This window comes from Colias croceus, chromosome 12, assembly GCF_905220415.1.
Source record: "Colias croceus chromosome 12, ilColCroc2.1".
Lineage (NCBI taxonomy): Eukaryota > Metazoa > Arthropoda > Insecta > Lepidoptera > Pieridae > Colias > Colias croceus.
In genome coordinates, this window is record NC_059548.1 from 10,930,398 (window position 1) to 10,958,049 (window position 27,652).

A 27,652-nucleotide genomic window follows, 5' to 3' on the forward strand; every position below is an offset into this window, starting at 1 on the left:
ACACCTACCTATTTGAAAATTTCATGATATTTTTTATTACGTCACAATTCTTAGCAGAACTTAGCAGTTGTTTTAAATATACTCGGAACTTCGGAACGCATCCGATTGCGCAATGTGGCGGCAATTTGACAGCCTGCTCACAGCTTGTCAAAAGTACGTATATAATGACATTTGGCGGCGCATTGTCCATTGATCGTGTTTTACTTTTTCTCTCCACGTGAAGATTGAATCAACTTGTGAAATATCTAAAAACAACACAATAAACGAAATACCTACCAGTAAAACAGTCATGGCGGTTCGTGTACAATTCGAAAACAATAATGAGGTGGGAGTTTTTAGTAAATTAACCAATTCGTACTGTCTCGTCGCAATCGGAGGTTCGGAGAATTTTTACAGTGTTTTTGAAGCAGAATTAGCAGACACAGTGCCTGTCGTGCACGTGAGTATCGCAGGCTGCCGAATTATTGGGCGAATGACAGTTGCGAATAAAAATGGATTGCTCGTACCAGCGTCAACTACAGACACAGAATTACAGCACATCCGCAACAGTTTACCAGACAGTGTTAAAGTGCAACGAGTAGAAGAGAGATTAAGTGCCCTCGGGAACGTCATCGCTTGCAACGACTATGTCGCATTGGTGCATCCAGATCTCGACAAAGATACAGAAGAAATACTCGCAGACACATTAGATGTGGAGGTTTTCAGACAGACAGTTGCTGGGAACGTTTTAGTAGGGTCTTACACAGCATTGAGCAACCGAGGTGGGCTAGTGCACCCCAAAACTACAATACAAGATCAAGATGAGCTCTCATCCCTATTGCAAGTGCCATTGGTTGCGGGCACAGTGAACAGGGGTAGTGATGTGGTTGCCGCAGGTCTTGTTGTCAACGATTGGAGTGCCTTCTGTGGTATGGACACTACTTCAACAGAAATATCAGTTATTGAGAGTGTATTCAAGCTGAACGATGCTAAACCAACTGCAATCACATCCACCATGCGTGCCTCTCTGATTGACAGTATGTCATAACATTAAATAACACTGTACTTAGGCTATGTAAAATTTAATCCAAGTGATTTATATAAGTTTGACACAGAACAGATGTAAAATTTCTGTTGAACAGATAATAAAAAGCAAGAACTTATCAATAAATTTTTTAAGCCATTTTTGTTTTTGTATTTCATAATATTGTTTACCAGATGTTTTTTGTTTATATTAAAGGCAAAATTTATATGTATATCAAAGACATTAAATGTTAAAGGACAATCTAATTATTATTTAATATGAGCATATATATATTTTTTTAATTGTGAGTTTGCGTTATATTCTGGGTCAACATTGTGTAACAGGTTACTGCCATATAAAGTTGTCTCGTTATTTTTCTATTTCCTTTTAAGGGGCAATATAGAAAATATTTATCCACATAATATGCCTTGTACAGAATAAAACAGAAAATTTATTTTAAACATAATTTATTTATAAACATTAACATTGAATAAATGAAAGTGATACATTGTCATTTGGTTCATTTCCAATGATATTAGTTATGCTTTATTTAACTAAACACATACATAATAATATAGTCAACATACATAGCAAAATCTACAGATTACAAAACATACAAAATGCTTGCTATGCAAATAGCATAAAAGTATATAGTACATAATATTATAACCTTTTATAATTCAAATTCTTAAGGAAAAACTGGGAAAAACATAAGCATAAATAGCACATACATTTCCACATTTGCTTGTATATATTAATTATTTCAAGTGAATGATACAATATCAATAAACATACAGAATTATAAAATGATATACTATACAACAATAATATACATTGAGACGAGTCATACAATTTTATCACAAGCTTATTGACCACTTGTCACCAACGATAATATCACTTTCATCAATTCACATTTAAAACTTCTATCTACATCACACATCATTTGTCTGGAAGTTCATTCACACAACAAAATAGGAACACAATTAAACTATTTTTCTACAGACCACTTTTCAAAACTGTTATAACATGTTTACAGTTAAAAAATCGTTCAAAAGTATTCTTCAACAAAATTTCTAAAAGCATGAACATAAAAAATTTAATATGTGTGTGCTACATCTTTACTTTTGTATAAATTAATGATCTTAAACTTCTACTATTAAATAATTACATACAACTGAATACTCAAGTACTCTAAAAATCTAATTTATGCAGAAATTTGAATTAACATCTATGATAGAAAATAAACTATGATCGAGAATTTTGAATAATATCAGCACCAATCAAAGTATCTCGTACGACATTCATAACTTTTTTTTATAATTCATAGCCATAACCGGGAACCTCAGATAAGCAAGGTATATTTTCCCGCCAAAACATAGACTTTCGAATGGAAATGTTAATAAAATAATAATGCAGTTATTCTAACTGTGACGTATTTAAATACATAGATATAAATGTTACAAGAATGAACTATGTAGTAGCCTCAGTCTACATTCTTGTAAAAGCTTAAATGTAAAACAAAATACACAAAAACAAGGACGGCTATGTTCGAGCAAAACCATTGTATCTTTGCGACGAATTAAAAAATACCTATAGTCATACTTAAAGTAAGAAAATGATTATGATTTTTGGCAAAACTAGAAGCTAAATAATTAAAAATACATACATCAAAGTCATGTTATTAAAAAATGCACTTTAAACAACCTCGTCGTATTTAAATATTAGTTATTGAGTAACAGAAGTGGATTTCAAACCAACGGTTACTCAATACTTTGTCGAAAATGAGCAAATTGTTTCACTTTCCAAAGAAAAATATACATACAAAGTTGAGAATAAGATATATATATTTATTCAAGGTTAAACTTCCCACACAAATCCCTATCTACATTAACGATTCTAGCTGGATCAAACATGGATAAATTTATCAAAGAGTGTAGGAAAATAGAGGGTGAAATCTATAGAAAATTTAGTGCTAAAAATGCACAGATTCGAAATGCAAAGTTACAATCGTAAGGACTATTGAATAAATACATACCCAAGGCTTCTTCTATAAGCTAGTTTCACACGAATTATGTTTATTAAAAATCTTGAAATATATTTACAATTACAATTCATATTTCACAGCTAAAAGACTTCATTTCGCGCCAAAATGGCCGGCATATTAAATAGGGTAAAGACAACCTGGGAAGGCAAATATTAAACGATTACGACTAGTAATTGCTGAAATGTGCGTATTTACAGAACAAATTATTGATTTACAAAACCATATTTTATATAAATATTTCAATTATTTTTTATTGTTTTTAAATTGTATTTTTCATGATGTATTTGTCTTTTTCTTTATACATATTAGGATATTATATGAATATGTTTTTGTTAATCAATACTTTTATATAGTATAGTATATAATCAGATCAGGAATATTTTTACGATGAACAAATACCCTTTGATGTGATTTAACCTTAACAGGCACATTTAATTTTTAATATTTATTTACATTGAAAGCAGTACAGTTTTCGGCTTTTTCAACGATAACAAATATTCATACTTATTTAGAATTTTCAAAAGTCCCAGCTGAGTTTTCTTCATGGTGGCTAATCTTGCCGGAGACCAGCCAAAAGCGCAAGAGACATCAGGCGCAAAAAACAAGTGTTACCACACCAAAAAATGTATTTATAAGTTTATCACATAATTTTTCATCATGGCACATCATCCTTCAGTCAACAATTAAAACATACAACTATTACATTTAAACACCAAGTAAATATTTTAAAGGCTTACAAAATACGTCAAAATAAAACTTCAGTTACAAACAAAAAGTACAATTTAAGTACATTAAATATTGGAGGTAATACAAAATATATAAAAGATGCTTTTATAAGCGAAAGCGTAGAATGATGCCGTCTTGCTCTAACGCAGCGTTAGAGCGAGATAACTATATGTGTCAAAGAATCAGGTACATCATTTGTACCCAAGAACATACAATATGAACACCAGTCAAAACTTTTTCTAAAAGCTAAGAAATTATACATCATCAATATTACAACAGCCGGGCCAATAGCCAATATTTTTTTGTAGTACCGAATGATTCGAAAACATTTACTGATTTTTATTATTTTTGATTTAATTTTTATTTAAAGGTACAAGCCATTTTAAGAATCTATAATTCACAAATATAACACCTGTCTGTACTTTTCATCACAAAACGTGTTCCACGGAAACCAGCTTCCTTACCAAATCGAGTACAAGCATTTTTCCTCAATATCCAGGCATTTTCGATTCAAAAGTGCGTGTTATAAGTGCTAGGTTCGGATAGCCTCTCGTAGAACAGCAGGTAGGCTGAACATCGGAGCACTTCCTGTAGGGATACCTCGTGTACGAGTGTGTCTGATGTGTACCACCATCTGGAGGAGATATTTCATGTTATAAAAGAGATTTTTAGTACACCTATAGATATGAATAAATAAAAAATTATGTTTTGTAGGTAATCCACATTCGCTTTAGTTATGCAATAGTAGTATGTGGTATAGAACAGCAGTAGTATGTGGTATAGAACAGCAGTAGTATGTGGTATAGAACAGCAGTGGTATGTGGTATAGAACAGCAGTGGTATGTGGTATAGAACAGCAGTAGTATGTGGTATAGAACAGCAGTAGTATGTGGTATAGAACAGCAGTAGTATGTGGTATAGAACAGCAGTGGTATGTGGTATAGAACAGCAGTGGTATGTGGTATAGAACAGCAGTAGTATGTGGTATAGAACAGCAGTAGTATGTGGTATAGAACAGCAGTAGTATGTGGTATAGAACAGCAGTAGTATGTGGTATAGAACAGCAGTGGTATGTGGTATAGAACAGCAGTGGTATATGGTATAGAACGGCCGTGGTATGTGGTATAGAACAGCAGTGGTATATGGTATAGAACGGCCGTGGTATATGGTATAGCACGGCCGTGGTATGTGGTATAGAACAGCAGTGGTATATGGTATAGAACGGCCGTGGTATATGGTATAGAACGGCCGTGGTATGTGGTATAGAACAGCAGTGGTATATGGTATAGAACGGCCGTGGTATATGGTATAGAACGGCCGTGGTATGTGGTATAGAACAGCAGTGGTATATGGTATAGAACGGCCGTGGTATATGGTATAGAACGGCAGTGGTATGTATATATAAAAGCAGTGGCATGTGATGTAGAATAGTAGGGGGGTGTTATATGACAGTGATATGTTTATTATTTTTTTAATTATTTGTATAACCTCGCCCCCCACTCACCGTTTGCTCTCAAACCCGTTGCCGCGGCGGTAGGTGGCGAAGTGTCCGGAGCGCGGGCCGCCCACGTGCACCACAACCGCCGCCAGCGAGTACTGCGCCCGTTCCCCGGCCGCACCCCCCGCTCCCCCCGCCCCGCCACCCGCAGCCCCGCCGCTCGCGTTCAGCAGCGCCAGCCCGCTGCGCACGCGACCCTCCACTAGCGGCCGCCCTTCCGACTGCATTAAAACTAAATTATTAGCTATTTGGGTAACAGAGGTTTATTAAATCAGAAAAAAAATGAACAATTAAGACATATGTATGTTCCAAAGTAATAATAACTGTAATAAATCTTTACTTACTAAAACTAAGGGTCTCAACTACAAATATTTCTCTCAATAAATCATAAGTAACATTGTATGATACAATAAACACCTAATAAAAAATTATAAAGTATATAGTAAATTTTCATACCTATCAACCAAAAAATGTTACTTTACGACCCAAAATTCATATCTACCCACCAAAAAAAAAAAAAAAAAACATTTGTACCGACCTGTTTGGGCGGCAGCGTGCTATAGGGCGCCATGCAGAGCGTCTCGGGGAAGGCGACGAACTCGCCGCGCTTGCTGAGCCCGCCGCCGCGCCACTCCACGCGCGACACGTGCAGGCACAGGCACGCGGGTAACTGACGTGGAAAAACATAACACTTATAATCCTACCTACTAATAATATTATAAATGAAAAAGTTTGTGAGGATGGATATGTGTGTGTATGTTTGTTACTCTTTCACGCAAATACTGCTGAACTGATTACAATGAAATTTAGCACACATATAGAAGGTAACTTGGATTAACACATAGGATAGGTTTTATCCCGGAAATACCATAGGAACGGGAACTATGCGGGTTTTTCTTTGAGAACGCCGGCAAATCCGCGGGCGGAAAGCTATTAAGAAATAAAATGGAAATATGCCAAAATGTCGGAATAAGTACACATGACAAAGAAAGTTTACAAACAGAAGTAATTATTTAAAATATAGGAAACTAGCTATCCGCCCGCGGCTTCGTCCGCGTTTTCGAAGAAAAACCCGTTCCCGTAGGATTTCCGGGATAAAACCTATCCTATGTCCTTTCTCGGGTATCAAAATATCTCTATACCAAATTTCATGCAAATTGGTTCAGTAGTTAAGGCGTGATTGAGTAACAGACAGACAGACAGAGTTACTTTCGCATTTATAATATTAGTATGGATAAGCCAATACAAAATATCCAACAATTAATTGACATTTACAACAATCAATTTAATCTCACTTTTGATCTATTATGTATATTACCTTCCCAAAGCTAAGCGTGCGTATATGCTTGGTGTAGGCGTGCTCCGGCGTGTCGGCCGCCGCCTCGGGGCAACACTTGCCGCAGCGCAGCCCGCTAACTATCTCCGGGGAGGTAAATGCTCGGAGAAGACCTGGTTTGGTAGAAAATGAGGGGATTTTTAACATGTTTAAATGGATTTTTAGCTGTTTTTTTCCACATTAACTATCGTTTAGCATGTGTGTGGAGTTTATTTAAATAAACACTTTTTGACGGATTATTATCATTATTTTTTTATATATCTATACTTTAAGCTCATCAATTACTGTGGTAACAACCATAGTGTATCAATATGTATACTAAAGTCAATTATTCTGAATGGTCAATTATAAAAAAAATATTTGGTTTATTCATTACTTCTTTATAATTTATTTCAACGTTTTTAAAAATATTATTGTTTTTTAATCATATAACTCAATGGCAAAATGTATATTTCACCTTATACATAAGTAAGTGACTCACCAGCTAAACTATATGAGCCGGACACACCCGTGCTTGCGTTGCTCATTGACAGAGAGATGCTGTCGAACTTGTCGTATCTGATTGGACTCTGAAATAAAAAAGAAAGAAAGTTAAATAAGCGTTTATGTTTAACATTGATCACTCACTAGCTGTGCCCTGCGGTTTCACCTGCATTGCTTGGTCTTAGGGTGATGATAGGCCCTTTAACATATATAATGGGGCCTTTAACCTTCCTCGATAAATGGGCTATCTAAATAATTTTTCAAGTCGGACCAGAATTCCTGAGATTAGCGTGTTCAAATAAACAAACTCTTCAGCTTTATAATATTAGTATAAAATACAATGGCATGGAACAGTGGTGGTATTATGGTATAGAACGGTAGTGGTATGCTACTATAGAACGGGTATAGTGGTATAGAATGGCTGTGGTATAGAGCGGTATTATTATTACGGTATAGAACGGTTTTAGTATCATGTTATGGCCTCGGGGTAGCCTTATTCCCTAGAGGCCGCGTCCCCAGGTGGCGGATAGGGGAACGCCCTGTGGTTGGACAAATTGGTTCATCCATAGGGTAGAGGAGAATCCTCCGCGGACCACAAGGCCGGAGAAGGTTAACTCCGTTATAAAAACCTAGGTTGGAGAGCTGAAATAAATACTCCTGAGAGTGGTATGTGAGCAGTGCTCTCAGTACTTGGCTGGGGACGATAAGGACGACGTGCGCCAAAAGGGCCCAGTACAAGATAGTGGCTGGCGGGACTAACCGGCAGGCATTCTGCAAACTTAGAGGAGAGGCGTGAAGGAAGATGGAGGCAAAATTAAAAAACAAACTACCCCAGGAGGGTACCGGTACATCCGGAGAATCCCTCCCCGAGCAATCCTCGGGCAGCCCCTCGTATTCTGGGGGGGGCACAGTTTTGCCAGCACCTTTGATTGATAACTGCACAGGAATGGGTCACCAGGTTCCTGCGACAGCAAATGCTACTGGTAACAAGAAACTCGTGCAGCAGGCCTTTCATCCGAGCCTTTTTATTCAGAGACCACGCAGTAACTCGTTAGGTAATGTGCCTACTGCAAAACAATCAATTGACTTAACTAATCAAAATCCTGATGATAACTTGAGTGTTGAACAAAATTATCCAGCGGAAAACACGGAAACAGTATTACCACCACCCTGGCAAAGAATACCTCAAGCACGTAACCCTAAAAGAAAAAAGCTATCAAATTCACCATCCCCAGAAATTAAGACAACTAACCGATTCAGTGTTCTCCCCCTGGATTTGGCAGAAGAAAATGATTCGGACGATAATTACAGAAAACCCAGCAAACCACCACCTATTATACTGTACGGAATTGATGATGTTAATCGATTAACAGAACTCCTTGAAAGTGTTGCTGAAAAAAATCAATTCTCTCTTAAAAATATTAGCAGAAATCAGTTAAGAATTAACTGCATAAATGTTGAAATCTATAAAAAAATAATAACACTAATAAGAGAAAATGGAATAATTGGTCATACTTTTAACAGAAAAGATCAAAGAAACTTTAGAGTAGTCATTCGAAATCTACATCCCACAACACCTATTAGTGCTATTAAAGAGGAAATAGAATCTACTGGAAACACAGTTGTAGGCGAGATAATTAACGCAAAATATGGACCTGAAAAAAAACCAACCTCAACATTTTTCGTAAACATTGCTCCTGGACCTAATAATAAAATTGTTAAAGAGCTAAAATTTATATATCACCAATCCGTTGTTATAGAAGACCCAAGGAAAAGACGATCGATTGTACAGTGTCACAGATGCCAGCAATACGGACACTCTAAAAATTACTGCATGCGCCCGTACAGGTGTGTTAAATGTGGAGAACCACACAAAACATCCGAGTGTAAAAAACATGATAGAAATATGCCGGCAACTTGTGCTCTCTGCAACGGACCACATCCAGCTAACTATAAAGGATGTGAAATCTACAAAGAGATCCTTGCCAGAAGAACCAATAACAAACTTAACTCGCATTACAAAAAAGATTTTAAAACTCCATCTGAAAATAATATAATCATAGATAATAATAATACTAATATAGAAATGAAAAATCCGAAGAAAAATACTCTCTACTCAGATATACTAAGACAGAAGAATAATGAACAGAAGACTGAAACAAAGCAAGCGGATAACTCTCTACTTGAACAAATAGTTATAAAACAAAACGAAAAGTTCGATCAAATCTTACAACAAATGAGTAATCTAATTGTACTCATAACAAAGCTAGTTGAAAAAATGTCAAAATGACAGCTTTGAAGCTAGCCACCTGGAACACAAATGGTTTAGCGCCTAATAGAAATGAAATTGAACTGATTCTTAACGAACATAATTTAGACTTACTGCTGGTATCTGAAGCACACTGTACCTCAGCTTCAAACATAAAATTTAATAAATATCAATGCTATGTTACACTCCACCCCGACGGAACTGGCCACGCTGGGTCTGCAATTGTTGTGAGAAAGACAGTTAAACATCATATCTTACCAGAATTTAAAACCGACTACATCCAAGCTACTACAATAGCTATAGAAGATAGGACCGGCTATATCAAAGTCTCGGCGGTATATTGCCCTCCAAGACATAAAATTAGCTGTGAAATGTTCTCCGAATTCTTCAGCAGTCTAGGAAGTCGCTTTATTACAGGAGGCGATTGGAATGCAAAGAACATTCACTGGGGATCACGGTTAACAACTACAAGGGGCAGGCAACTTAAAACTTGTATAGACAATAATAACATGCGTGTCATTTCTACTTGCGAGCCAACGTATTGGCCTTCAGATAAGAATAAAATCCCGGATCTACTCGACTTTTTCATTGCAAAGGGTATGTCAACATATTACTTTAAAATAGAATCTTGCTACGATGGTTCTTCCGATCATACTCCAGTTCTACTAACAGCTAGCACCCTACTAATAGAAGAAGAAAACATAAAGACACTTCATAATAAAACTACAGATTGGGATTCCGTAAGAGAATATCTGAATAACAATATTGACCTGAAAGTTTCCCTGAAGACGCCCGATGATATAGAAGAATCTACAAAATATGTAACATCGCTTATTCAAAAAGCCTGTATCCTAAACACTCTAGAAAGTAGGACCTTAAAAATACCTGATAATTATCCTCGCGATATAAAAAGGGCTATAGTAAATAAAAGAAGAGCAAGGCGCATCTGGCACGACAGCAGGTTGAGTACAGATAAAACAAAATTCAACAGAGAGGCGAGAAAACTGAAAGATATGCTTCATAACTGGCGAAATAAAACTCTCGAAACACAACTCCAATCGCTGACTGCAAATGCCTCGACGAATTACTCGCTCTGGAAGTTTACAAAAAATTATGACCGTCCACAGAATGCTAAACCGCCAATAAAAGGAACGCAAGGCTGGGCGAGGACACCAGAGGAAAAAGCAACCTGCTTTGCCGAACATCTAGAAAAAGTTTTCCGTCCCAACAAAGAGACATCCACTGGACACGACGAAGAAATCATTAATGCCCTCAAAGAGGATATGCAAATGTCTCTCCCGCCAAAACCAGTAACTACCGCCGAAGTATGGAGGAAGATAAAAGATCTTAAAGAAAAAAAAGCGCCTGGTTTAGATCTTATAACCAAGGAAATTTTAAAGCAGATGCCCCGCAAGGTTATAGTATTCCTGACAGTCCTTTATAATGGAATTATAAGGGTTCAACATTTTCCTAATGTCTGGAAATTATCAAACATCCAGATGATACATAAGCCTGGCAAACCGGCTAATGAAGTATCATCATATAGACCCATTAGCCTATTACCGATACTGTCAAAAGTTTTCGAAAAGATTTTGTTATCCAGAATGCTTACCTGCCTTACAGTGAACAATGCTATTCCAGATCATCAATTTGGCTTCAGACAGGAACATTCCACTATTGAACAAGTTCATAGAGTAGTTGAAAGAGTCCGGAAGTCACTAGAAGAAAGGGAATACTGTTCATCGGTGTTTTTGGATATCCAGCAAGCTTTTGACAAAGTATGGCACGAAGGTTTGCTATACAAATTAAGGAAAAATCTACCTCACAGCTTTTATCCACTTATAAAATCCTATCTTAGTGAACGTCGCTTTCAAATTCTGGAAAGTGGAAAGACATCAAACATCTACAGCATCAGAGCAGGTGTGCCACAAGGTTCAGTGCTTGGACCAGTACTATACACACTTTTTACAGCTGACTTACCGCTTACTGAAAACGTTACTACAGCAACATTCGCTGATGACACAGCAATACTAGCAAGTAGTAAGGATCCGGCAATTGCATCAAAAAATCTACAAAAAGGTCTCAACGCGATCACGGACTGGATGGAGAGGTGGAAAATTAAACCGAGCCCCTCAAAATCGGTACACGTCACCTTTACGCTTCGAAAAGAAGATTGCCCGCCTGTAAAGCTTAAAGATTCTACACTACCACACACTGACAGAGTCCGCTACCTCGGGCTACACTTGGATCGACGTTTGACCTGGAACTACCACATCAAAGCAAAAAGAGAAGAAATAAACATTCGCTACCGCAGCTTGTACTGGATACTGGGCCGGAAAAGTCGCCTGTCACTGGACAACAAACTACTGATATATAAAAGTGTAATAAAACCTATTTGGACATACGGCATTCAACTATGGGGTAGTGCCAGTAATTCATCTATCTCGCTACTGCAACGACAGCAAAATACTATACTGCGAACTCTCAGCAATGCCCCCTGGTTTACTACTAATGCTGAAATTCATAGCCACACTAACATATGTTCCATAAAAGAGGAAATTAATACACATACAAAGTCTTATGTTGCCAGACTGGAGAAACACCCGAACAAACTAGCTAGCCAACTGATAAAAAAGTCCTACCACAATCGACTGAAAAGAAAAGATATAATCTAGCTTTACTACTTACTTGAAGAGAAGTTGTCCTCACTGGAGGGCTCGCTCTAAATGCCAAACCTTGCCTGACAACACATCCGCTCATAGCGAAAACCGCTGATTGCAGATAAAATGAAAAAAAAAAAAAAAAAAAAAAAAAAAAATAAATGTTATGGAACAATTGTAGTATAGTGGTACAAGTGGTACCTTAGTGGAGCACACAGTGCAGTGCGTGCGCGTGGCGAGCGTCCCGCGGAAGGGCAGCGCGGGCGCGGGGCGCGCGGGGGCGCAGGCCCAGCGCCGCCCCACGCTGCTCAGGTGGCAGAACGAGCGGGACACGCCCTTGCGGAGCGGCGGCGGTTCTAGACCCGGCTCCTCTGTGAACAAACGATACTGATTAGTGTTAAATTGTAACAGTTTTAAACCTTTTGAAATTATTGTTAATGAGAAATTTTTAAAGAATACGAACTGGGGATACCTGGAACTGGGGAATAAGTCGAAGGACGCGGGTTCGAATCCCGCCTTGTGGTCGAATTTATTTTCTTCATTAAAAAAATTCTCATTTATTAAGAATTTGAATGCTTTATAATAACACATCAAATTATTGTTAATTTTTAGGTAATTAGTTTTTCGTAAAATACTAAAAGAAAGTATATAATTAAAATCAAAACATAACAACATAATATGTATGTCTAATTTCCATACCAAACTTAGTTTGTGAATGCAAAACATCTACATAATATGAACCAACCAGAGTTATCATTCATATCATAATTTATCACCTGAATCAGCTAAATCCGGTTCAGTGGGTGGTGCAGCAGACGAGGGTCGCGCGGGGCGAAGCGCAAAGGACCCGGACGGCGGCGACGCGGGCGAAGCAAGCGCGGACCACGCCTTGCCGCCGCCAAGCCCGAGCGCGTCCGAGAGACAGCCTGGCTGTAATGATGGAAAGATTATATAATTCCAATAATAAAACATCAATGAAACAAGCTGACAAAAAGCTTAAAGAAAAGAAGGATATGAAATGTTCACTTTGTCAAAGCATAAAATTTAGAGAGAATAACTGAAAAATTTACGACACAAGTTTAGCGTCTTTTAACAAATAGGAATCAATTTACTTGCATTAAAACTACTTGAAATAAGCAAGGTTTTGGATTTTAGCTCCAAACAGATTTATTTACTGGAAAGACATCACAAGAGGCATTCAAAAGTTATTGAATATAACACAGGCACAAATACACAAAATTTATTTTATAATCTACACTTTCAATATTCATCTATATTTTCAAAGCAAATAAATAAATACCTTCTTAGCCATAGCAGTAATTTCCTCCTCAATGCAAGTGAGCAGCACATGCAGCAGCTCATGTGCGTCCTGCTGGTCGGCGGGCACCACCCAGCCCGCTGCTCTGAGAGCTTGTAGCACTCCCAGCGGGCACACGGGGGTGCCGCGAGCGGACTCGTGGGTGCCATTTACAACTGGATTATTTTATACTTGTTCATTATTTTTGTTACAAAAAATGTGTCATTAATTTGTTAAAGTAGTGAGGTGAATATTTCGACTATACAAATAATGTGATAGCAGATTTTAATATGAAATAGGTACATATTTATGTAATCAATATAAGTGACAATATTTACTTATGGAAAGTTATATTATAATAACATGAAAAGCAATGAAATTTAGAAAGCAAACACTTTTAAAATAAGTACCTTCAATAACAGTGTACAACGTAGTTATCATACTGTTATGGCCATCAGCTTTCGCGTATTTTCTTAACCAATCTATAAAAGTAGGGCAAGCCGCCAGTGCTTGTAAAAGGGTGTTTAAAAAACATGTTCGTCCTAGATTTTGGAGCCCCGCGATCTGACCTCTCCGCTTACGGACCTTGGGTGCTCCTCCGGGACCCCACAGCACGAAGGCCCCCACAACAACCGCGGCCGTAAGCCCAGCAGCAACCAAAATTCTATCACCGCCGTCCATTGTTCTAACTTAAGAATACTTGAATATCTTCCTATTCATACAGCCATTACAGATGTTATTAGATAACATAAAGCTAAATTAAATAATATCCTAGATGTAACAGCGCTATTCTTCTTCTTTTTTCGATACTCGTGATATTTTTTTATTTATCACTTTTGACACTTTAAAAATATCAATAGATTTAAACTGTCATTGCACATGACAAACCCATGAATGGAGTCGAGTCTTTTGGACAACCTTTAAATGTAATCAATTTCATGGATACCGTATTTTCCAAATAATTCTCAATCTTTGTTTCAGTTTGAATATATATAATACTTTGAATAAATTTTAATATTATGAGAAAAATGAAGGAGATCTATCTGAACAATCGTAATAAAATCAAAAGTGCATGTAGCCTGACAAGAGTTTTTTGGCGAAAAAAAAAGGGAATGATTGTCAATGTCAAAGTCAGTCAAAGTTCAAAAATCAAAACATGCTCAAATCAAATCAAAAAGTAAAAACCTAAGGTAAAAACACATTAAATATTAATATATTTTATTGTATACGATTCTGGCTATTAAATGGTGTTTCGTTGATAGTCGTTTTAATTTAACGTCATGAAATCGTCATATCATGCAACCATGTGTTTGTGTTTTGATATTTTAGTTGTTTATAATTTATATTTTTAATATTTGTGCCTTTGTTATTTTGGCTTGATCTAATTTGGTCTTGATAACATCGTGAGTCGTGATTGAACTAGCTTCATTAGCAAAGCAAATATATTGATATACAAATACAATACCTATACATCAATTAACATGATACCATCAAATACTATTTGTGTATCACAAGAAGGGCCTGCAAATGCTTTGGCACTAAATAAGGACTGCAGTCAAGTTGTTATTGCTGGGAGAAATGGTAAGTTGGAATATTTCATATTTTTAGTACATTTATATAAAATTTTCTAATTTTTAAGCCATTTATTTAGTAGCCGTGTCTGAATTTTGTCATAAAGAAATATACAAACTTTTTTATTTTAGTTTTCAAAGTATTTTCCATTGGAGAGGATGAGTTTTCGGAAGTATGCAATCTTAGAGTGGGGAAGAATTTGAATCTCAATTTTTCATCAATTGATGTTGCCTGGAGTACTATTGAAGGTAAAATGCATGCACTTATTATAAATAGAAATCCCGTTTTTTAATACTTTATTTTTGAGTAAACTAACCTAATTATGAATTATATAATTTGTTAATTTTTTAATGGAAGTTCCAATATTAGTATAATTAAATTAATTCTTCATCTGTAATGATAAAAATTAAATAAAATAAAATTGTAAACACTAAAGTAATAATGTCATTCACATACAAATAACCGAATGTGTTTTTGTAGAGAATACTCTAGCCACTGCAGCCACAAATGGAGCAGTTGTTGTGTGGAATCTGGGCAGATCTGGTCGGTCAAAACAGGAACATGTGTTCTCAGACCATAAACGGACAGTTAACAAGGTTCAATTTTTCATTTGATAAAATTGTATAGCCACCTATAGAATGCACTATTCTATTATTTTGACCGTATGAAAGAGGTTGCTCTTTAATGTATTTTTCTTACAAATTAGTTTGATAATAATTTATATTATCATATCTTACAATAATATAAACACAGCAAAAAAGTATTTTATTCTAACTCTACATACTCGCATAATATACAATAAAACAAAAGTTTCAATGTTATATTAATTTATTTGTCCAGGTAAGCTTCCATTTAACGGAACCGTCACTACTGATCTCGGGTTCACAAGATGGAATGATGAAATGTTTCGATCTACGCATGAAAGAAGTGGCGAGGACATTTATCAGGTGTGTTTTAATTAAATATTATTTTAATTCATTGTTGCAAAATTTATTTCAACATATCAGACATGTACATATTTTAGAATGTATTTCAATCTTTTTCTGTTTATAGTCTATCTCTTACTTCACAATTTTTTTAATTACTTTATTAATCTGACAATTTTCACAGCAACACAGAATCGATCCGCGACGTCCAATTCAGTCCGCACACAGCACACCTGTTCGCAGCCGTGTCCGAAAATGGCACGGTCCAGTTGTGGGATGCGCGACGTCACGAACGAGCATTACACCAGTTTACTGCGCACTCGGGGCCCGTGTTTGCGTGCGACTGGCACCCGGACGTGCCCTGGCTAGCTACCGCGTCCCGGGATAAGACTATCAAGGTATGATTAGTGCAGTGCAATCTGTACTGTTAGAGTATAAATCTCTCACGGTGGTCAAAAATGGCACAGCACTAGTCCATGTCATGTTAATTCATCATTGTTATAACCACGGTTATAACTTTAAACAATTTTTTGACCCATGACTTTCGTATACAATATATTGGTGTTATTTTGGTGGGATCACAACCGAATTCATTAAAATAGGCGAACCAGTTCTTATTCCCTATATAACTCAACTATTCAATAACATATTACGAACGGGTATATTACCTAAAAGTTTCTGCCATTCTAATATAATCCTCCTCCACAAAAAAGGAAATAGATCAGACATAGAAAATTATCGTCCTATCAGCCTCATATCGCACCTATATAAAGCGTTTATAAAAATCATTGGAAATCGCATCACACGAGATCAACAACAGCCTCCAGAACAAGCAGGATTTCGCGGTGGACTCTCCACTACAGACCATCTTCATTCGATTAACCAAATTTTAGAAAAAAGCCATGAATTCAACCTCCCCCTTTACCTGGCCTTCATTGATTATTCAAAAGCATTCGATAGCCTGAAACACAATGCCATATTCACAGCCCTCAAAGAACAAAATATAGAACCGACGTATATCCACCTTATACAAAATATCTATAGTACCAGTACAGCTTCTGTAAAAATTAATAGCAATGGCCCATCCTTCCGAATAACAAAAGGAGTCAAACAAGGTGACCCATTATCTCCAAAACTCTTCAATGCTACCTTGGAAGAAGTATTTAGAAGCTTGGCAGCTCGATGGCAGAACAAAGGTTTTAAAATCGGTGAGCATCGATTAACAAACCTTCGCTTTGCTGATGATATTGTTCTCTTTTCCTCCACAGCCTCTGAGCTACAAACAATGCTCGAAGACCTGAGCGATGCAAGCCTCAGGGTCGGACTTCAGATGAACATGACCAAAACAAAGCTTATGACTAACAGCACCAAAACCACCATCATTGTCGAGGGTGGGTCGGTTGCATATGTCGATGAGTATACTTACCTTGGCCAAATAGTTTCTTTTCAAGCAAGGCAGGATCAAGAAGTTGCCAAACGCATTGAAAACGCTTGGAGAAGCTTTTGGTCGATGAAAGAGCTGATGAAAGGAGACTTGCCTCTTTCACTAAAACGAAGGCTCATGGACATGTGCATCTTGCCCATCCTCACCTACGGTGCACAGACTTGGTCATTGACTGATCGCCAAAAGTCCGCACTTGGGGTTTGCCAAAGATCAATGGAGCGCAGCATTTTGGGCGTAAAGCTTTCTGATCGTATACAAAATAGAACGCTGCGCTCAAAAACACAGATTGTCGACGTAGCCCATAAAGCTGCCGAGCTCAAATGGAACTGGGCTGGACATGTTTGCCGAATGTCCGAAGAGTTGTGGGCAAAAATCACCACTATGTGGATCCCCGACAATGGAAAAAGGCTGCGTGGAAGGCCCAAAATCAGATGGCGCGACGAACTGGACTCTCATTGCAAGGAGTGGACAAAAATTGCTCACAATAGGAAAACGTGGATGAAGGGAAGAGAGGCCTTTGCCCAGCAGTGGGACAGCCATGGCTGAATAATAATAATAATAAAAATTTCGTATACAATATGTAACATCAACAACAACATTTAATTGTATGTAACTCGGCCACCCGGGCCGCCTAAACAGACATCGCCCCGGCAAGGCGAATGACGCCGGTTCAAATCCCCAAAATAAAACGAAATATCAAATATGTAAAATTAGTTGTAAAGCAAATTCATCTAACAATAATGATTATTCACTCGCCAGAAGTCACAAGTGGGTCAAATGATAAGTGATAACGCGGTCTAGCCGCTGCGGCGCGTGCTGATATGCTATTTATAGACTGTCTCGTGTCTGTATCCTTTTCACTTTTGGAAGTCTGTTTTAGAAAGGCTAGGAACTATTCTAAGAAATGTATTTTTTATGTTTTTCAGGTCACCTATCTCATAAAAAATGAATCCAAATGAATCCAGTGGTCTTTCTGCGTTTAGGTTTCGAAATGTTTATCAAAGCAACATAAAGTTAAAATAAATCCTATATTGAAATTTATTACTACATTAAAGAAGGTATTCCCAGTGAGAAAACTAGACCTACAAATAGTTGAACAATATAGGATTTATAAATTTATAAAGAATAGAAAAAATTCGATCACGAGGCGAGACTCGAACCCGCATCCTTCGCGCCATTCCGGGGCGGATGCCTCACCAACTCAGCCACTCGTGACCCGCCCGAGTGATCGAATTTATTCTATTCTTTCAGTTTTATGTGTCTGAAGTTTTTCTATTCTTTATAAATTTATATTTATAAAGCATTTGAATGCCATAAAACCAAAAATATAAATTTCAACAAAAAGGTCGTGTTCCATCGTTACAATATTGTATTCACTGAAAAGTGCTTCATATTGGTTGAAATGGTTGTTAATCATCTCAATAGATGGCGCGCGGTGTGTCCCTTCAGACACATAAAACTGAAAGAATAGAATAAATTCGATCACTCGGGCGGGTCACGAGTGGCTGAGTTGGTGAGGCATCCGCCCCGGAATGGCGCGAAGGATGCGGGTTCGAGTCTCGCCTCGTGATCGAATTTTTTCTATTCTTTATAAATTTATAAATCCTATATTATTCAACTATTTGTAGGTCTACTTTTCTCACTGGGAATACCTTCTTTAATGTAACTTTGCGATTTTGAGATCAGTTGACTTTATTCAATATCTCGTATCAATAAGAATAAATATTATTTTTTAACAGAAATTATGCAGCAAGTCAATATTAATATCATATATTTACAAACTTCTGTTTCAGGTATGGGATATACACGCAAAGCCGAACTTAGAGCACACGATATACACAATTGCCTCGGTGGGACACGTCAAATGGAGGCCACAGAAAAAGTACGTAAAACAATTTAAAAACATTTTTTTAGGCGCGTTGAATGAATTTTTAATTTTAAGGACTCATGGCAATACCGTAACGTCATAGAGTAAGGCGACGATTTTAGTCTATTTGAATCTTGCAAAAGAAGTTTCACTTCTGACACGTGTGCTCAGCACACACGCTTTTTCTTTTGTTTAAACGATTTTGATCGCACTTTTTTATTTTTCGCTTAAATTTAGTTCTTTTAATTTTTATTATAATGAGATTGCAATTTGCAACTTACAACAATATAAGTCAAAAATTTCCAAGCGGCGTTGTCAAAAGCATTGATTGAAATAAGCACCTTATATCCTTGATATAAGGTTCAATGTTCTCTTGTATGAAATTAACACCTTATTTCCTTCAAAGTCTCTTGTATCGATCAGGGCTTTGCTACAATTTTTGACCTTGATTATGAGTCTAGTCGTATATGTATTCATCAATGTATATTCCTCCTACCCAGGTACCAGGTAGCCTCATGCGCACTGGTGCTGGACTGCGCGGTGCACGTGTGGGACGTGCGGCGGCCGCACGTGCCGCTGGCCACGTTCGCGGAGCACCGTGACGTCACCACCGCCATCGCCTGGCAGGCCTCGCCGCACACCTTCCTATCCACCAGCCGGGTGAGTGGAGTGGAACAACTCAAATACATAAAAAATAAGTGTTACAGTGTATTCGTTCATCGCATGATGATTTTAAAGTACCCACCAAAATTTGCACATGATACAAATTGTGTCAGTCAAATGCTTTATAAATGAGAATTATTTTTAGAGAATATAAAAAATCGGGTTCGTATCCCCGCCTTGTGATATATTTTATTTTGTAAAAAAACTGTCACATAATTTGTGCATGTTATATTGATTTACGTTTATCGTATGTGTTGTGATTAGGACTGCAGCCTGTACCGGCACCGGTTCACGGAGGCGGCGCACCCGGTGCTGTGGGCCAACCCGCACGGCGTGTGCGTGTCGGCGCGCTCGCAGATCGCGCACGCGCTGCCCGAGCGCCCGCTGCCTGCGCGCGCGCCGCCCGCCGCGCCCCCGCCCCGCCAGACCCACGCGCACGCGCCCTTCAGGTGACGTCACGAGCTATTCTAGAGCGTCCAATGATATAGATCCGGCTCGAAGGACCATATTGATACGAATCTTTAAACAGCTTAGTTTTATCATGTTATCTTATTGGAATACATATTAATGCTTATATCTCTGAAATTTTACAATATTTCATTATAAACATCTGTCTCGAAGGACTAATCAATATGGTCCTTCGAGCCGGATCTTTAGAAAGAGTTGTTTTAACAGTGCTTTTCTTAGTGCAATATTAGTGTTTAATGTTTATGTTTGTTATATTTTACCATATGTTATAATTTAGATCTGACTCGGAGAACTAATGAGGATGGTCTTTCGAGCCGGATCGTTTATAAGCACTATTGTAACGTATAACTGAATCGAGCAGTTACACTGTGCGCAGCCGCAAGCAGCCGACGGCGGGCTCGCTGGGCGCGGCGGCGCAGGCGGCGCTGGAGCGCGCGTTCCCGGGCGGCGCCGCGTCCACGCTCACGCGGCACCGGGCGGCCGGCGGCGCGCCCGTGCTGGCGTGCGCGGCGCGCTACCGGCTGGCCGGCGCCGCGCCGCACGACCTCGCCAGGCACAACGCGCAGGTGGCGCGCGACAACCAGCGGCACATGGTACTCTTACTTAATTGCCTTTACGAAAAAATTTAAACTCGCTTTTATTACATTCAACTTTATGTTTATACTAGCTGTGCTCCGCGGTTTCACTCGCGTGGCTTCGCTCCTTTTGGTCTTAACGTAATGATTAAGAACTTATAGGCTTCCTCGATAAAATGACTATCTAACACCGAAATAATTTTAAAATCGGACCAGTAGTTCATGAGATTAGCGCGATCAAACAAACAAATAAACTCTCCAGCTTTTTTTAAATCTTTGTTTATTTAGAGATTTTTTCCCTAAAGGACGATGACAATCCCATCGTACCTTATACTTAGCGTGTATATTATAGTCAAGCCAATTTAATAGGCAACATTTAACGTCTATCAATTTTATCTTCGTAGAGAAGTAACCTGCTTAAAAACATCGATTAAAGTGTATTAATCGATACGGATTTGAAACATTTGTCAATCGAATTTATTAATTTATGATGATTTTTATTCACAAGTAATCAATGCATTCGATTCTAGATGTCAGATTTCGATTTTTAGAGTAACGTCTCTAGTATTTAAAAAGAAAAAAGGTTTATTGACACAAAATTGTAGCGACGTCAGTTCTTCAATTCAGAAATTGTTTATTATGTTTAGGATGGTTTATCAGTAAAATGAAATCTTAAAATTACTTGTATCGGTCCTTATTATTATAAATATGTAATCGTAATTGAAAAAAGTTAAGCAAATGTGCAGTTCTAACAAAACGAAATATCATGTTATTCTATGTCGTCGTTACTAGGTTACGTTGTTGAATTTTGTTGAACTGTCAAATGTTGCCTATTAAAATGGCTCTACTATAACTATAATTGAAATTTAAAGTTGAATCGCATTCTAGCTGCATCAGAGTGTGGACTTTATAATATAAGTATCTATATATTAAGCCAACTTTCCTATAGTTTCAATTTAACTTACACACAGAAGGATTTAATTCAAACTATCATATAATTTTACACTTACGTCGTCGCAACTATGCTATGTTTACGTATAAGTACTAACTAACTGTTGCGCAGGTGGCGCACGTGTGGGAGGTGGTGGCGGCGGTGTACAGCGCGCGCAACGGGGCGGGGCCGGGGGCGGGCCGCGCGCCGCCCCCGGCCCCGCCCCGCGACCCGCCGCCCCGCACCGACCCCGCGCCGCACCACACCGCCTACAAGTAAGAGATTGCTCCTTCGAGACGGATCTTACATTTGTACATTTCTATATAAACTGTCTAGTAATTAAATTGTATTAAGCATGACACTTAAAGACCTTGAAGTTTTTAATAGTAATTGATAAACTTTTGGTCCTTCAAGCCGGATCTAAGTTAGGAAGACTGCTTTTATTGAATTTGCACATGAAAAATGAATATTTAACAATTCTTGATTTTATGCTCTTTACTCTTTAATCATGACTGTTAGTGACAATACATGACTCAACTTTAAAATGGAAATGCTAAATGAAAAAAAAAATATTAAGATACAATTTTTATAAAATAGTTTCAGTGGCGCGGAGGAGGAGGTGGTGGAGGAGACGGAGGAGTGGGAGAGCCGCACACACAAGCACAGCGGCGTGCTCGGCCTGCCCACGCACACCATCTACATCCCGCCGCACAAGTACAAGCGGGACGTGGGTACGTGCCCCCACCCCCCTCCCCCCGTGTAGTGGCACATAATATATCCAGGGGAGCGGGGAGGAGTGAGAGAGAGGAACTAGTCTATTAAAATTATGTGGGAGCTGGCTGAAAGCAGTATTTTAGGGAAATATATTTGAATCTAGTTGCGCTTCGTGGTTTCACCCGCGTGATTCCACTCCTGTTGGTCTTAGCGTGGTGATATATAGCCTATAGCCTTCCTCGATAAATGGGATATCTAACACCGAAACAATTTTTCATATCAAACCAGTAGTTCCTGAGATTAGCGCGTTCAATCAAATAAACAAAATCTTTAGCTTTATAATATTAGTGACGTAAAAAATCGCAAATTTAGGTGGCTTTTAAACAATCTCTATTTACTTTAACCATGGTCCAATATTTAACGTGTTATCCATCTTTGTTTCCATAAGGGTCATTCATATCAAAACTTATGGCATTAGTATTGAAACAACCAACTCTACCAAACAATCTAATACCATAAATCATAATAACGATTATCTTGTCCGAATCCTGCGTTACTTTACAAATTATCAATGCAATTTTTTTTTCATAAATTTAAATCGTCACCACAGACACAACCGGCTGGATATCAGCGGCTAGCGCACACTACGTGGACGTGGACGCAGCTGATTGGACGCTGCCCGAGGAGGCGTTCCCGTTACGTGCGCACCCACACGCGCACGCGCACGCACACACGCACGCAGCTATCGAGGAACATGATGAGCATGGTGGGTTGCAGTTGGGTTTTAATGTTAATTTTGATAAGATTTAGAATCTTATTTTGTTGCTAGTGGCTCTTTTTACAGGATATTTTCAATTGAAAATGTGTGAATATTGGTTAGTTAGAAAATTGTAATGAATTATGTATGTATTTTAAATTAAAGTGATGAAAAAATTGAATGTAAACGACTATCATCTCTTTATGACTGCAAAAATTTGTGAAAAATTCATTTATAAATTGATTACAATAATTAGCGAGCTTTGAATGGATGATTTTGACAAAAATATTGTATACGAAAGGATACATATATCAATACTCTTCGGGCCTTACTGTCGTTCTTTCTTTTTTAAATATTTTAGAGATACACAAAAATATAATAATTCACAGAGTCAGCAAACTTAAGCGGTCACATGAACGGCCATAACGGTGGAACATCAGGTTCGCCTGGCGGGTCTACCGGCTCCGGCTCCCTGCAACCATCAGGGGGTATGGGGGCTCTGGGGGTGAATACCAACACCTCGCCTACGCTGCAGAGATCTAATAGTGTCACTACAGCCGCTCAATCTGTAAGTTATTTTGCTGTTTTTGTTTTCTTACTAAGTACTATACTTACGATATTTTGGTTTTATGACATTCATTGATCATCATCGAATCGTTTCGTGATCTTTTTTTTTCTATTCTTTAAATAAAAATTTATATTATGCTTTCGATAAAATAAGTAACTAGTATTTTCTGAAAGATTTTAAATTGATACAATATTGTATTGTTTAAGACCTAAAACGGAACCTTGAGGTACACCTAATGAGTGATTGTTTAAATAGTTAATGTTGAAAGATTTTATGTATGTTTACATTGTGGTATATTTTCAAATTTCTAAATGGAAACTTAATTTAAAACCATTGTGTAAAGATAATATTTTTGGTTTTACTATTGTTTTTATTTTATAATTATTGAGATAAGTTGTCGAATGCAACTTTAGAATACTTTTTATGAATTTGTAAAATTGCTACTCTTTCTTTTAATTAGTTTTTACTGAATTCTAAAGAATGGTGAAGTAGGTACCATTATTAAGAATTATAATTAATTTTTAAGAGAAATAATGAAAAGCATAAATATTACGTCTTATTCTATGAAATTCTGGGAATAATGAAAAATAAAAGATTGATTATTGTCGTATAATAGAGTTTATTTCTGTGTAAGAGCGAGGAGGGCAGTGCGGAGCAGCGCGCGGGCGAGGTGGGCGCGGCGGTGCGCGGGCGCGGCGTGCGGGCGGCGCTGGCCCCGCTGGTGGCCGGCGCGCTGGCCGCGCACGCGGCGCTGGGCGACGTGCAGACCGCGGCCGGCGTGCTGCTGGCGCTGCAGGAGCGGCGCGCCGAGCTGCTGGCGCACGTGGACGAGGCCGCGCAGGAGCTCTGGCTGCTGGGCTACGTGGAGCTGCTGCAGCGGCACGCGCGCTGGGGGCTGGCGGCCGAGGCGGCGCGCGCGGCCTGGCTCGGCGCCGTGTGGGGGCTCTCGCAGCAGTGCAGCTCGGTGGCGGCGGCCTGCGCGCGCTGCGGCCGGCGCGTGCGCGGCGCCGGCTCGTGCGAGCGCTGCCCGCGCGCGCCGCCCGAGCGCTGCGCCGTGTGCGCGCGCGCCGTGCGCGGCCTGCTGGCCTGGTGCCAGGGCTGCGCGCACGGCGGCCACCTGCACCACATGCAGCGCTGGCACCGGGCGCACCGCCTGTGCCCCGCCGGCTGCGGACACCACTGCCAGCTCGGCTAGCGCACCCCCCAACCTGCTGGCCTGGTGCCAGGGCTGCGCGCACGGCGGCCACCTGCACCACATGCAGCGCTGGCACCGGGCGCACCGCCTGTGCCCCGCCGGCTGCGGACACCACTGCCAGCTGGGCTAGCGCACCCCCCAACCTGCTGGCCTGGTGCCAGGGCTGCGCGCACGGCGGCCACCTGCACCACATGCAGCGCTGGCACAGAGCGCACCGCCTGTGCCCCGCCGGCTGCGGACACCACTGCCAGCTGGGCTAGCGCACCCCCCAACCTGCTGGCCTGGTGCCAGGGCTGCGCGCACGGCGGCCACCTGCACCACATGCAGCGCTGGCACCGGGCGCACCGCCTGTGCCCCGCCGGCTGCGGACACCACTGCCAGCTCGGCTAGCGCACCCCCCAACCTGCTGGCCTGGTGCCAGGGCTGCGCGCACGGCGGCCACCTGCACCACATGCAGCGCTGGCACCGGGCGCACCGCCTGTGCCCCGCCGGCTGCGGACACCACTGCCAGCTGGGCTAGCGCACCCCCCAACCTGCTGGCCTGGTGCCAGGGCTGCGCGCACGGCGGCCACCTGCACCACATGCAGCGCTGGCACCGGGCGCACCGCCTGTGCCCCGCCGGCTGCGGACACCACTGCCAGCTGGGCTAGCGCACCCCCCAACCTGCTGGCCTGGTGCCAGGGCTGCGCGCACGGCGGCCACCTGCACCACATGCAGCGCTGGCACCGGGCGCACCGCCTGTGCCCCGCCGGCTGCGGACACCACTGCCAGCTGGGCTAGCGCACCCCCCAACCTGCTGGCCTGGTGCCAGGGCTGCGCGCACGGCGGCCACCTGCACCACATGCAGCGCTGGCACCGGGCGCACCGCCTGTGCCCCGCCGGCTGCGGACACCACTGCCAGCTGGGCTAGCGCACCCCCCAACCTGCTGGCCTGGTGCCAGGGCTGCGCGCACGGCGGCCACCTGCACCACATGCAGCGCTGGCACCGGGCGCACCGCCTGTGCCCCGCCGGCTGCGGACACCACTGCCAGCTCGGCTAGCGCACCCCACACCTCCACCAACTCGGCCCCTCAACTTGCATACCTATGTCATTACTTTGGTCTTTGAAGATATTATAACATGAAGAGAGAAATAAATCTAATATAAAAATTGTACTATAATCATGCCGTTTACTACTGATATTTAAAATTAACGATTTTTTTTGTGACTTGATAAAGCTCAACAAAAAAAACATCATGTATAAATCGATTTTATTTTTGAGCTTCATTTGTATTTCGTAATTTTATATAAGATTAAAATTGATAAAAGCAGCTCTATTACTAACAAAATATGACTATATGCCTTAATGTTGTATAAATGTAGTCAGAATAAAATTATGTAAATATAAACAGACATTAATATTATCTTATAGTTGTTTATTATATAGACTGAATTTGTACTATTGTATTTTAAGAAATAAAACGAAATAATTCATATCAATTCTTTTATTTATCCTTAACTTATTTACAAAACAATAAAACTATACAATAATACTGTAAATCAGAACAATAAATTTTACAATTCATAAAATTGTTTGAATCTTATCTTAATGAAAATAAGATTCAAAATACTTCATTCTTTGACAGTTAACCATTTAGAGTCTCAAAAATGAACATGTTTTGATTAAAAATGAAGTATATATATATAAATATTATTTTTTTTAAATATAGTCTTCTTACACATTCAAAAAAGGGCAGTATTACATATTACAGACATAATAAATAATATTATACAAAGGACTATGAGAAAGTCATTAGAAAAATTACAAAAGTTTAATATGGAAGATTCTATATTCAGCTAAGCTTATAGTAGCTACGTTGTGCGCAAATGATGTTATCAAGATGCGATATGATTTCAAAACTATAAAATCATTCATGAATATAAACAACAACCAATACTACTACTACTTTTATACATATTTTATAAAACATAACCGATCGTCAATAACATTTGATTATAGATCCACGGCACGGCACAAGCCAATAGAAAATGCTCATAACCAGAGGATTTTCTTACTATGACCATGGACCAATATTGGTCCATGCTATGAAGCAAGTTCAAGCACCTGTTGCCTTAGCTTGTGACTTAGTGCCATATAGCATAGTTTTTTTATAGATTAAATATTTCAAAGAAATTATCCTATTTTCAGAGGTGATAATAATAAAACGTTTAAAAATTAAACCCATTCCATTTTTCCTTACTTTATGTGTATAGACAAATAAATGCGAATAAAAATCATGTTGGTCCCTTAAAATAATTGTAAAAAGTATATTTGTGGTTTTTATAAGTATCTTTTGCTTTGAGTATAATATTGTTAAAAATATTGTAAGATAGGTAAGGATATAGCGCCCGGCAAACTTCTTAGCCAAAAAGTAGCGTGGTGGGGGAAGCTTGCGCATATAGAAATGTACATAAACTTCATGCGCAAACTTCCCCCACCACGTTTCCCCCATCAAGTTTGCCGGGCGCTATACGTTCTTAGTTTTGAAAATGCGCAAGCAGTTTTTGTTGCTAGGTTAATTTAGTAATTTATAAATCAGTCTAATTCAAAATAATCAAAGTTTCATTGATATAAAAAATGTAAACATACACAGTAAGTTCAATTAGCAAATTTAAA

General features: G+C 39.4%; 3 protein-coding genes across 3 annotated transcripts; 2 read left to right on the top strand and 1 right to left on the bottom strand.

The window, feature by feature from the left end:
- The first annotated feature begins 193 nt into the window (after positions 1-193).
- On the top strand, positions 194-1,162 carry LOC123696076 (eukaryotic translation initiation factor 6). Its single transcript, XM_045642080.1, has one exon. The coding sequence runs from the start codon at positions 290-292 to the stop codon at positions 1,025-1,027; it is 738 nt and encodes a 245-aa protein (XP_045498036.1). The 5' UTR covers positions 194-289; the 3' UTR covers positions 1,028-1,162.
- A 1,646-nt stretch (positions 1,163-2,808) lies between these two features.
- On the bottom strand, positions 2,809-14,150 carry LOC123696075 (ubiquitin carboxyl-terminal hydrolase 30 homolog). The gene is made up of 9 exons (XM_045642079.1): positions 13,727-14,150; positions 13,320-13,492; positions 12,796-12,949; positions 12,221-12,390; positions 7,089-7,176; positions 6,590-6,720; positions 5,810-5,941; positions 5,278-5,492; positions 2,809-4,407 (listed from the first exon to the last, which is right to left on the bottom strand). The coding sequence occupies exons 1-9, from the start codon at positions 13,995-13,997 to the stop codon at positions 4,284-4,286; spliced, it is 1,458 nt and encodes a 485-aa protein (XP_045498035.1). The 5' UTR covers positions 13,998-14,150; the 3' UTR covers positions 2,809-4,283.
- A 385-nt stretch (positions 14,151-14,535) lies between these two features.
- Positions 14,536-25,518, top strand: LOC123695980 (GATOR complex protein WDR24). The gene is given in 15 exon segments (XM_045641940.1): positions 14,536-14,897; positions 15,020-15,136; positions 15,369-15,484; positions 15,729-15,835; positions 15,999-16,212; positions 19,052-19,140; positions 19,626-19,785; positions 20,053-20,228; positions 20,633-20,849; positions 21,895-22,037; positions 22,366-22,493; positions 23,087-23,242; positions 23,623-23,801; positions 24,436-24,798; positions 24,801-25,518. Coding segments are annotated over 15 exon segments (2,721 nt in total). The 5' UTR covers positions 14,536-14,797; the 3' UTR covers positions 25,257-25,518.
- Positions 25,519-27,652: the final 2,134 nt, after the last annotated feature.